Genomic DNA, 13,369 nt, shown 5'->3' on the forward strand with positions numbered 1-13,369 from the left:
ATGAACACACACTGGGTATGACATGACAACCATAGAGTAACCCCTATATAAGGAGCACAAGAGAATACCACATCCTCTTTCTTTGCTGCTCCGAAGCCAGTTAAGTGCTTTTGATATATGTCTATTCAATTGCTTAATGCTTACTGTATTGTAATTTTCAGTAAATAAAATGAGAAGCATAATCGGAGCCTCCGGTCCCGACATAGAATCCTATAACCATTCTCTTCATTCTTTTACATTCCTTTTGTGTCTCTTTCCGGCTGTCGAACTAATAAAGTTGACAGTTTTTTTTATTCAAACGGTTTCCGGGAATTAGCAATGTTCTGACAGCAAAATAAGTTTGAGACACAGCGCTAGGGAAGTCACTGAACGCAGAGCCTTAAAATGCTCAGTTTCGAAACTGCCCGGCCGCCACCTACCGTTGCTTGCAAACGCAGCAACACTGCCATCTAGTGCTCACCACCCACGTCATACAGTTAGTTGTGTTTTGTTTGAACACTTCTCGAATGAATGCAGCACAAGCCTGAATATTCAAATTCGATTATGTTATAGGAAATACCACCTACGCATTTGGACAAGCGTTAAAGCGTTGGAGTGTTATATAAGAAATTACTGGGTGAATTTTAAAACACAATAAATGTGCATTATTGGTTATTATACGGATAAACGAAGTGCCTGGCTATTGCCATTAGGGCAAAATCGTGGCCTCATACCTGTACACTCCGATGCAGCTGTCGACACATCACAAGCATTTGTCCTTCCCAAGTCATATTTTTAATGGTTTGTATGGCTTTATATACACGAACGAAGGCTTTTTAACTGCGTGGCCATTACGTATTGTACTCTCTTTTGCAATCTCCTTCGGTTAGGTTTGTCCTGTATATAACAATATGTAATAAACTGGAAAAAAAAATGAAGTCTGCTTCAAAGTCTGTCCTATCTGACTTGTGATTTGCAGAACTTTTCTGCAGGAGGGTTATTCCGTTTCTGTTTTTCGCCAAAGTAAACCGCGCAGACACAGCAATATAAGGCTGTGGTTTAAGTTAGACACAAAGAAGCTACTTACTCAAAATCTGCAAAGCGCTTTAGTCTTCACAGCAGTGTACTGAAAGCGCTATTATAAATACCGATATAAGTAACAACCAACAAATGCATATTATTCAGCACTCATGAGGGCTTACAAAGCAAGAGCAAAAACGCATCAGATTTCCAAGTTAATATTTAATCGTACTTCAAAAGCCTATAACAGATTAAGTAAAATTACACATTTGTTAGTACAAGAATGTAAAAGGTTCCCCGCGTCTTTTGAATGTGGTTCAGTCTACGTGTGTTCCTACAAGAATGGAGAAGGTTCCCCACGTCTTTCGAATGTGGTCCGTTCCTCGTGCGGTTGGCGGTTCAGTCGGCGTAAAGCGAAGATGAATTCCTCCGCCTGGCATGGCCGCCAGGGAGAGAGGTTAGCTAACGCTAATGCAGTACAAACACTAAGCAGTATTACACCATGTCTATTAAAGATATGGATTGATTGCTGTTTCAGAGCACTGACAGGTCATGAGTGATCGCGCCTGTCTGCGGGTAATGGAAGCACAGCCGTTATTAATTATGCTGCAACGAAGAACAGTCTTTTACATACAGAGCAAATAATACATAGAACAGGAATATGAGGAGGGACAGATGCTTTACAAACGAATAGTGATGTAAACATGGTAGTACAGTTATAATATTAAAAGTTTGTCACATTAAATAAGATCTAAAATGATGCCTATGAGAATTTAAAATGCGAATTTGCAGACCATGTTTGTATTGCGGAGGATACATTTGGTATTTTCAAAGGGTTAGCAAAGCCTAACTTACTATTCTGACTAAACTCGGTCACTATTTATTTCCAATGAACTGTGACTTAAAATTGTACAAAACTATTTGTTTTATTTACTTTGACCTTTATAAACTGTGTATTTACGGTTTCTTACATTCCCTATAGGAATGCGTTTTCAATGGTAAAACGTTTTATTGCCAAGAGCACTACGGAAGCCTTATTTTTCTTGAATAACAGACACATGGTTCTCTCGGTGAGGTCAGTCTGCCTTCTCTCTCGCTCTTTCAAACCAGGATGTCCACAGAGGCTGTAACATCAGTCTCCTAAAATAGAATGCATTCCAACAGTGTAAGTCCATCGAAACATTAGCAAATGATGGGGTAGTTCTGTGCTAATATGCCAAACCAGCAATCTTAATTGTGCACTCTAAATGGTAAACGGTAGTATAACCAATACAATATTCCTCAAATAAACATTTATATACGCAAATACATTATATTAAATAAAAATACCTAAACCTCAACAAGAATTGAAATAAAATTGAAAGACTAGCACCAGTCATAAAATGAAAAGTTATCCGGAATAACAGAGAGAAGGACTGAATCAGACAAAGGGCTGGACTGGCCATAATAGAGTGGGCACCGGGCATATACCTGGTGGGCTGGAAGAGTGGGGGGCGTTTTTTTGCCCTATGGGGACCGGTTTTGTTACTAGGGGCCAGTTTTGCAGCACTGCAATATCAGCCCACTGTAACAAAAGCGGGCCGGAGCTTCTCAGTAGAACACGATGACGGATATCCCATCCGCTGAAATATAAATCCCATTATATTCTATGGGATTTATATTTCAGGTGACAGGATAGCCGCCAACGTTGTGACGGAGCAACCTGTCCGCCAATATTTAAATCAGGCCCTTAGTGTGATTAGTCAGCTAGAAAATCTATGACATTACTAAATGTTCAAAGTCTATGGGATATCCGAGAAACCCCCAAAATAGGTGCATTTATGAAAAATCTAGGTGCAAATCTAGTACTCATTAAATTACTTATTTATTTGTGACTGAGGTCCGCAGAGGTCATGTGGCTCCATATCATATGCAAAAAAAATATTAACAAATTCTGGCTTTTTATATGAACAAAAGATTTCACTCTGGGACAATTTCACTCTTATTGATAGAAATAGTGACTCCATTATCCCAGCATGCAACGCGCAGTTAGCAAAGAAAGTCTGGGCTGGCTGACAATGTAACACACAAGATGGGAGCACTAGGCAGCTAAGGAAGAATCCTAGGAAATCGAGAACTAACACATTGGCAGTTCTAGCTGCGATCATGCTGTTTTAGAGGGAAAAATATTATACAAACTGTTACATGTTTCAGCCCAAGTTTACATTTATATACAAGATGTACCACAATCAACTGTGCAGCTCAGCATAAGGTTACACCCAAAAAATGTTTACTTGGAGAGCGGAATCTTCTCCTCCAAAGAGAAAACATTTCATTTAAATGGTATGGCTTTTAAAATTGAGCTTTCAAAATCAGTTTAAATTGCTAATCTCCTGATACAATACCAATTGGACTATGTGGCTCCAGGTAGAAAAACGCCCAAATATGGTTTTTTAAAATTGTTTTGTGAAGTATGACATAGATCACAGTTTATGGAAGCATTTTAATTAACTAATGTGAGAGATATGCTTTTGTTGTGTATATACCAGTAGGTAAATAAGTTTCTATGTTGAAAAATAAAATATATATATCCTCTTACAAACTAATATAAAACATACGGCTGCCTTTTTTTCTGTTAACGTCAGTTTGAGATATAGCTTTGTCATACTGTTCAATACAAAAAGTACTCATGCAATCCAAATCCACTACGCTCAGTCAAACCATAATAACCTCACTGTAATTTTCTGAATAATACAAGTTGGGTAGAGTAAAAAGAACTTAGAATCTTTGATTTGAGATGGTCTGCTGAAGAGCAAGGTTTCTACATGCGTTTTTAAAGAGACTACAAAGTCTGTAGAACAGTGGTTCTTAACCTGTAGGACATGAACCCTGGTGGTCCACAAAGCCCAATTAGGAGGTCCACGACTGCTTAGAGAATTAAATAATATAACAAAAATAATAAAGCATGTAAATAAAGGAGCAAAAGATGCAAGATGTTCTGTAAATGTTAAGAAATCTGAAATTGAAGGCTCAAAATAAAGTAGTATTTGTCAGGTTGATTCATGGGAGCAGTGCAAGTGCATCAAACAGAATATAGTATAGACGATGAGCGGCCTCAATTGAGTTAAGAAAAGCTCCAACCCTCCTATTAAAATCATTTTTTTGTAGATTTGTGAATTACATAAAATACATAGTCATTTGTATATTTTCTGAAGAATGCTTGTGTATTGTTTTGATGTTCAAATAACTGAAAATGCTTAGGTCGGGGTCTTCGCCTTCCAGTAATGACTCAGAGGAGGTCACTGGATTCCAATAATGATTCAGTGGGAGTTCCCGGGTTCTAGTCATGATTATGTTGGGGTCCACAAAGTCAAACAGTTAAGAACCACTGCTGTAGAACACTGGTCTCTAGTTCCAGGGGTTGCATCAGAAATATTTTGATACATGAAATGAAAAACATTATGTTGCATCAACCTGGACTGTATTGCACTCTGGAAAGTTGTGGTTTAAGGACAGCAAACATTTCCAGCAAACATTTCTGTTGAATCTCAGGTGTCCTTTTGGGGGACATTATTTGCCCAAGGTCAAATGGTTGCAGACGACTCACCTTTTATACACTGCTACTTTGCAGTGACTTTGAAATTCTCTTGCCTAAGTTTAGAAAAATTTACATTGCTAACATGCCCTGAGGCTCTCACCGAGCTTTCGAAAAGTTTTAAATTATGTTAAACTATTAAATAAGCACATATATTTAACCTGCCTAAAAGACCTATTTCCCCAATAAATACATTAGATTTATGAAAACTATTTTACTACTTTTGATAGGTGTGTGTGTAACTCATGTTTTTAGCTCATCAATTACTTTTCTTGGGCACTCTGCATGGCCTTTATTTTGGCCACACATTCAGTTCCACCTTTGATAATAACAATAACAAAAACAAAATTTCATCGTAAAATTTGCACTATGGTCACTGGCCGTATTTTGAAAGAAATATAAGGTTAGTGGTGAGTAACAGACCAGAAGTGCAAAACACTGTAATAACTACCAAGGAATCCATGCATGTTGATGATTAAAAAAAACTCCCTAACAAGACTCTTTAAATAACCAAGTTTTATGTTGCAGTCTAAGGCAACATACAGTAAATGAATGTGCCTAAGTCCGTTTTTGCACTAAAAACCCTTCGACCATCAACATTCAGGTGCTCCCTGCAAAAGCAAGAAAAGAAACAGAGGCAAACAATATCAATACTATAACTCAAAATTCTTTGAAATGAAGTATTCTACAAAATCATAATTTGATTCTTTCAAAAAGAACATTTCAAAATTGATGAATAAGTACAATTTATATGATTCCTGCTTTATCTCGCCTTCAAAGGACCTTCAAGAGGGTTGCTGTATTGTTCAACATGTAACATAATTTATGCTCAACGCCTATGGTTCCAAAGAAGTACTCAGCACAATATCATTACATTTCCTGGCTGTTCAGCATCCGTATGCTAAGGTTGTGTTATCATCTCTTCGGCTACCTTCGGAGAGCTTGGAGAACTTCCTTTTAATTTTCTGTTCAAAATTTATTTAACATATACAAAAGTATGATTAACAGTACTGTAAAATGCCCTCATTGTAGTCGCGTGTAAACATTATTTAAAACAGTCAGTTCAAGATATATCTGAAATGTTAAAACGTCACCTTCTGTCACCATCAATGTGAAATATTTGATACTTTGTAAGCACCTTGAATCACCCGTTGCGTGGATGGTTGATCACCCCACAGTCAGGAGGGTGGCACAGATTGGTCGTAAAACCAGCTGTTACATATGACCATGTCAGTAGATGAACTTTTTCTTATTTATAATGCTAATTTAAGTGCCAAGTGAAATTGCATGTAAACTTTTCTTCCATAATGTAATAGATTTTGGAATATGTGTCATCAGCTACGATTCGTCTTCATCCACCAGAAGAGGTTCTACTTCAAAAGAGGTGGAGTCGGAATCTGGCTTCTTGCGCTTTCTGTATAGGACAAACTGTGCAGTTATCTGTTGTACTGTTAAGGAGAACATTTTAAACACAATTATTTGCATTGTTTAACGTTTTGGGGTTTGCTCAATGTCTACATTATACAATGTATTTAGATTTAAAACACCTGAGGTTCTAGAAGGGCTTCAACTAAATTGGAGGTCAGCTTCTTCTCTGGTGCGGACAGAACTCGAGGGTGTAAGAACCCTTCTGTTATTGTCTGCACTCCAAGGAACATGAAGTTTATAAGTTCCCACAAACATGGCACCCGTGATCACCCAAGGAGGATCACTGGTTTGCCTGACACGTGTTGGGGGTACCCGTTTATGAATTGCTGAATCTGTGGCAAACAAGATGAATGAAGAAAACTTGTGAGGCAAACGAATGGAAACTCCACGTTTGGGTAATATAAATGTCTTAAAAGAACTGGAACGAACAAAAAAGTTTTGGGATCACATTTGTGCACGTTATCTGAAGAGCACACAGTGGAATTTGATAACTGTATTCAGATTTCAGTTTCCGTGCCACTCCAATAATATCGATCACACATGACGTTGCCATGATGAAATAAAGGCGAGTTAGATAAACCCGAAGGGAAAAAAAACAAAACGTTCATGATGCTTGAGGTTAGCAAAACGGCTTCAAAATCACTTTCAAGAATCTTCTGTCCAGGTGCAAGGAAAAGGGAAGAACATGGGCAGGGCAAACAGAAAATACTTCACAGAAGGCTCTGCAATTTCCCTCACCGACCATGTACAAAAGAGATAAATGAAAGTGTAGTACTGTGAGTGTGCGTACCCGACCAATGTCAGATATGCAGAGACAACCCCATTTAGGTCGTCGTAAACTACATATTGATGAAACAACCAGGGACTTCATTAGGCAAACAAGCATCTTGCTATATTTGGAGACCTGGGATAATCAAGTAAATGAGTCGCTAACAAATACAGATTACCACACACCGATTAAGTCATTGTTGCAGACCATTGGCTGTTAAGGTAGCCAACAATAATAATTTGAGCATGTCTTAACTTTAACAATATGGCAGACTGTTGAAGTATAAAATGTTGTAGTTAAACAGCTGAGAGGAGGTGGTTGAAGCGACAATACATACTTTGGGCCCAATTCCCAAATGTACCTCGGTAAAAGTTGTTTATTATGTTTCATAGCGTCACAGGTATATTTGCAGCAAACTGGTAACTTAAGAATTCATAAGAATTTCTAGATGTAATCTATGTGTTTACACCCCTTTTCCCCCACGGCTGGTCGCTCCTCACCTCCTGCTGCTGCCTGCTGATTACGGACGCCTCCTGCTGCCTGTATCTTCGCGACTGCTCCTGCTGCCTCACGCTTGCTCCCCCGGTCCTCTGCTTACTCTGCCTCACCGCCGCCGCTGACCTGCTGACTCAGTAGGTGCCCCCTCACTCGCGCCTTCTCCCCCGCCGCTGCCCCGGTTCCGCTTCTTCCTTTCCCGCCGCTGACCCCTGACCCCGCCCCCACTCTGTGCCCATTGGTCTACCGCCTCCCAGCTGACCCCCCTCCCGGCTCCTTACTTATGACGCCCCCTCAGCGACCGCGCAGCGGGAGCGCCGACTGAGCGCCGAAGGTGCGCCAAAGGTAAGCCCGTATGCGCCCGTCCGCGCCTGGCCCGCGCCCAGCGCCAGACCCCCTGGCCCCCGCCAACCCCCCCGCAGGACCTACGATGCCGCCACCCTCATCGCACTTAACACCGCCCGAGCCCCCGGGTGCTACCAAGCATCCCCGCGATGCACCCGTGGACCCTTCGCCTGCCGATCCTGCAACTTCTCCTGCCTCCGAACCGGCACCGCACCCATCAAGACGGACAACAGCAACCACCTCAAGTGCATCCTGATCAACACCCGATCCGTCCACAGACACGCCGTGGAACTCTGGAACCTCCTCGACACCGCATCTCCAGACGTCGCCTTCCTCACTGAAACCTGGATGAACGCCTCCTCAGCCCCCGACATCGCCATAGCCATCCCGGACGGCTACAAGATCATCAGGAAGGATCGCGTCAACCAGACCGGAGGGGGCATCGCCATCGTTCACAAAAGCACCATTCGCATCTTGACTGACTCCATCGATGCATTAAACGCCGCCGAATACCTGCACTTCCAGATCCACACCGACCCCAAGACTACCCTCAGAGGCACCCTCATCTACAGACCCCCGGGACCACGCGCACAGTTCTGCGAAGACATCACGGACTTCATCCGCCCTCACGCCCTCCCCTCCACCGACTACATCCTCCTCGGGGACCTCAACTTCCACCTGGAGAACAACAACGACCGCAACACCACCGCCCTGCTGGACAACTTCGCCAACCTCGGACTCAAGCAACTGGTCAACACCCCCACCCACTACGCCGGCCACACGCTCGACCCCCTCTTCTCATCCAGCAAGCACGTCACCTTCAGCCACTCCACCGGACTTCACTGGACTGACCACAGCTGCGTCCACTTCAGCTACAAAAAGAACACGGTCCACCACCACCCGGAGCAGGTTCCCCACAGAAACTGGAGCAAGATCACCGTCGACCAGCTCGCCACCTCCCTCAGCCAGAACCCACCTGTTAGGACAACGGACCCTGACACAGCAGCCCTCGACCTCACGCAGTGGCTGACCTCCTGTGCCGACGACCTCGCCCCACTGAGGAACCCACTCACCAGGCCCAGAAGCAAGAAGGCCCCCTGGTTCACCGACGAACTCAAGGACTCCAAGAAGGCCTGCCGCACCCTCGAGAAGGCCTGGCTCCTCGACAAAACCGCCGACATGACCACCCTCAAACTCGCCACCCGCAGACATCACCAGCTCATCCGCACCACCAAGAAGAAATCTCTGAAGGAACGACTGGACAAGAATGCCCATGACAGCAAGGAGCTCTTCAACATCGTCAAGGAGTTCTCCAACCCCAGCACCGGCAACAACGACATCACTCCCTCGCAGGACCTCTGCGACTCCCTCGCCTCGTACTTCCACCGCAAGATCGCCGACATCCACAACAGTTTCGGCGCTCCACCCCCGCACCCATCGGTCGAACCTACGCACCCCGCCGCCATCCTCCAAACATGGACCGAGGTGACCCCCGAAGAAACGACACGCATGATGAACACCATCCACTCGGATCCCCGACCGACCCGTGCCCCCACCATGTCTTTAACAAGGCCGCCTCTACCATCGCACCCCACCTCCGAGACATCATCAACACCTCCTTCGACACAGCAACCTTCCCGGAGAGCTGGAAGCATGCCGAGCTCAGCGCCCTGCTGAAGAAACCAACAGCGGACCCGACCGACCTCAAGAACTTCCGCCCCATCTCGCTCCTGCCTTACCCCGCCAAAGTCATCGAGAAGGTCGTCAACAAGCAACTGGCCGCCTTCCTCGAGACGAACGGATCCCTCGACTAATCGCAGTCCGGATTCAGAGCCAACCACAGCACCGAGACCGCCCTCATCGCAGCCACCGACGACATCCGAGCCCTGCTCGACAACGGTGAAACAGCGGCACTCATCCTCCTAGACCTCTCCGCAGCATTTGACACTGTCTGCCACCGCACCCTAGTCCAACGCCTCAACGACACCGGCCTCCAAGGGAAGGCTCTGGACTGGATCATCTCATACCTCTCCGGCAGAACTCAGAGAGTACGCCTCCCTCCGTTCTGCTCTGAGGCAACCAAAGTCATCTGCGGAGTCCCGCAAGGATCGTCGCTCAGCCCCACTCTCTTCAACATCTACATGAAACCCCTCGCTGCCATCGCACGCCAACACAACCTCAACATAATTTCCTACGCCGATGACACCCAGCTGATTCTCTCACTCACCAAAGACCCCGACACCGCCAAAGCCAGCCTACACGGAGGGATGAGAGACGTCGCCGAATGGATGAACATCAGCCGCCTGAAACTGAACACGGACAAGACGGAAGTCCTCATCCTGGGACCGTCGCCCACCGCATGGGACGACTCCTGGTGGCCCCCGGCACCGCACCCAAGCCAACGGACCATGCACGCAACTTGGGCGTCATCCTGGACTCCTCCCTATCGATGACCAGACAAGTCAACGCCGTCTCCTCATCTTGCTTCCACACCCTCCGAATGCTCCGCAAGATCTTCCGATGGATCCCGACCGAGAGCAGGAAGACGGTCACCCAGGCCCTCGTCACCAGCAGACTAGACTACGGAAACACCCTCTACGCCGGTACAACAGCCAAGCTTCAGAAGAGACTTCAGCTTATCCAGAACGCCTCCGCCCGACTCATCCTGGACGTCCCACGACGCAGCCACATCTCGAGCCACCTGAGAGGCCTGCACTGGCTCCCGGTCAACAAGAGGATCACGTTCAGACTCCTCACCCACGCACACAAATCCCTCCACGACCTGGGCCCAAGGTACCTCAACGACCGCCTGACCTTCTACACGCCCACCCGCCAGCTACGATCCGCGAATCTCGCCCTTGCAGTCGTCCCTCGCGCCCAGAGAGCCACCGCCGGAGGAAGATCCTTCTCCTACCTGGCGGCCAAGACATGGAACTCCCTGCCCGTCCACCTGCGGCTGACCCAGGACCACCTCGCCTTCAGGAAACAGCTCAAGACCTGGCTGTTCGAGCAGTAGCAGACCCCCCTCCCCCAAGCGCCTTGAGACCCTTCCGGGTGAGTAGTGCACGATATAAATTCCATGATTGATTGATTGATTGTTTCATAGTTTTCAACTATTTAGTAAGTTTCCCCATCCTATTCTCAAACCAGAAAATCATTTACTTCTGCGCTTGACAAGAGTATATTTGTGAGCCTTTGAAGCTGGGAAACGACCCGCCAACGTTTGGTGAACCTCCACACAATTGAAAGTTTGTGGGTGAACACCAACCTTAGCTGGTGGACTGTCAAAGAAATGCCCACAAAGAACAAGTTACTTAAACTTTGTAATGGGGTCTCTGGTGGATACTCTATAACCACAGATTCCGCACCTTAGAATAGATACCAAAGCAGTAACTCCCTAGGTGGAGGGTATGTGAAGTGAACTCAGACCAAAAAGACTTGCATGACCGAGGGGAGAAATGTCCTTCCCACTGGACCTGGCTGTCAATTCAGTTGAGCTTAGTGAATGTATTTACTGACACCCATGCCGCAGCATGAAAGATGTCGTGGAGAATCATTCCGTGTGCCGAAACAGTGGCACCAGCCTTAGCCCAGATGGAGTGTGCTCCGCAGCCACTGAGTAGAAGATATTAATGAAAGGACTACCCACCCCTACTGGACCTGCTTCTACACAGCCTTCTGTTTCTTTACTTGGGTGCAAAACCCTTCAGGAGCTAGCCAATAAAGCCTCTCCCTCCACTTTTGAGGAGCATGGGAGGTGATCAACGCATGCAGGGCGATAAGTTGTCTAACATGGAACAGAGTCACATCTTTAGACAAGAAAGCCACCCGAGTTCTCACCACCAATGTCTAAAAAAAGATGGTGTAGGGTGGTTACACCAACATTGCCTGATGTGAACTCATGAGATGAGCTGAAGTCATAACACGCACTGAGCAGTTATGGATCTGTTTGAAGGTCGTGCACATAAACATTAGGTGCAAATAAGGGTCCCACTTAAGCATCATGTAAGGTTTGAGAGGAAACACATCTGTCAAACCTTTTATGAACCTCATCACAACAGCTGATTTAAACAAAAGAACATACAACAGTTTTGCTTGTAAAGGGTCTATCTTGCACCTTCCACAATGGGCCGCAAACCTGTACCTGCAGCCGGCATCTATGGACTACACAGAAAGGTGTATGGTGAGGAGAATGACACCCACCAGTTTGGGCAGCAGAACAAACAGTCAACTGCTGCCGCTCAAGCTACAGGCATGGAGGTGTAGATTGGATAGGTTGCAGAACTCTGCCTTGCAGCTGCAACATAAGATCCTAATGATGTGGAAGCCTGAACAGAGGACAGATGCGCTTGCCCAAATGTTCTGGGTCCTACACTTTCCCAGCCCAATCAAGACCCATTAGGATCACTTGGTCACAGTCATTCCTGATCTTTTTTTGAACTTGGAGAAAGAGAGGCAAGGGGTTGGAAGGCACATAGGAGTCCTGCGTTCCATTCCAGCTAGAATGCATCTTGCAGCGAGCGTTTTCGCAGAAACTCCAATGCGCAAAACCTTGGACACTTTGCATTCTCAACTGTGGTGAAAAGTTCTACATAGGGTCGTACCAACTGTTAGAAGATGCCCTGCACCACCTCAGGATGTAGACGTCATTTGTGATCTGCCAGCCACCACTTTCTTAGCTTGTTTGGTCTGCTATTCAATGATCCCGCCAGGGGGTTCGCAAACGGGGAAATGGACAGACACATCAAACAAAACTAGGAGGTGTAGTGCCTCCTGTGACAGGACCAGGACCCAATACATCCTGCTTGTTGCTATGTTATGCTATGCTATGTATATTTGTAAATTGCACTACCACCCGTGAGCGTCTCCTGCCACTGAGCAGGTGTGTGCCTAGCCCTGCCTACAATAGGTCGATTAATTGAAATGCCAGGTGTTTGGCTTCTTGCACAATTTTCGAAGAGAGGAGGAAGCTCTCATATGCTGTGGGAGGCCATTCCATGCTTTAGGAGCAATGTAGGCGAGTGCCTGTCCTCATCTGTGTATGCATGGGATGTTAGTAGGAGTCCTGAGAAGCGAAGGAGTCAGGGTGGTTGGTGGAAGGAGATACAATTGTTCTGGTAGGTGGGCCTAAGTTGTGTAGTGCCTTGAATGTGTGTGTGTGTGTGTGTGTGTGTGTGTGTGTGTGTGTGTGAGGTTTGAGATGAGCGCATAATACCACACTTCAGTGGCGTTGTCAGTCATAACCTGCAGCAGCCTTCCCTTTATGGACAAAAGGAAGGTCTTCAGAGCCAGACAAATGGCACTCAACTCCAATAGACAGTTATGGAGCTGGGCTCCCAACAAAGACCAGAGACCTCTGTTCTCCACCTCCCCCAGATAACCTCACCAATCTAGTAGTGGCACATCTGTCACCACTGTCAGCTCTGAGTGGGGAAGGAAGAGGGGACTGCCACTGGACCAATCGCGTTCAATCAGTCACCACTGAAGATTATAAGTCATCTGTTGGGTGGCATTCAACAGATTTCCAAGGTAATTCAGTTTGAGGTCATCTGGAGGTGGTGTACGACTGACTGTGGAGTCCTGCCTTCAAGAGCTAGCAGGGGGTAACTTGTATGTCCAACCTTCAAAAGGTGTGTTGCAGCCACCACCTTCACTTTTGTGAAAAATTGAGTGCCACTGGTGAGGTGGAAAGGGAACACTTCAAACTGAATATACTCAAAGCCCACCTTGAACAATAGGTAACATCTGCAGGACAAATA

General features: G+C 45.8%; 1 protein-coding gene across 1 annotated transcript in view; it reads right to left on the bottom strand.

Annotated features, from left to right (window-relative positions):
* Positions 1 to 1,204: 1,204 nt before the first annotated feature.
* Positions 1,205 to 13,369, bottom strand: part of LOC146785573 (lysosomal amino acid transporter 1 homolog) — a 111,334-nt gene continuing 99,169 nt past the window's right edge. Inside the window, exon 7 of the mRNA XM_085634747.1 lies at positions 1,205 to 6,013. Within this exon, the coding sequence (XP_085490873.1) occupies positions 5,912 to 6,013 (102 nt within the window). The 3' untranslated portion in view covers positions 1,205 to 5,911. The remainder of the gene's footprint in view (positions 6,014 to 13,369) is intronic.

The sequence above is a fragment of the Triturus cristatus genome, chromosome 11 (genome assembly GCF_964204655.1).
Source record: "Triturus cristatus chromosome 11, aTriCri1.1, whole genome shotgun sequence".
NCBI lineage: Eukaryota > Metazoa > Chordata > Amphibia > Caudata > Salamandridae > Triturus > Triturus cristatus.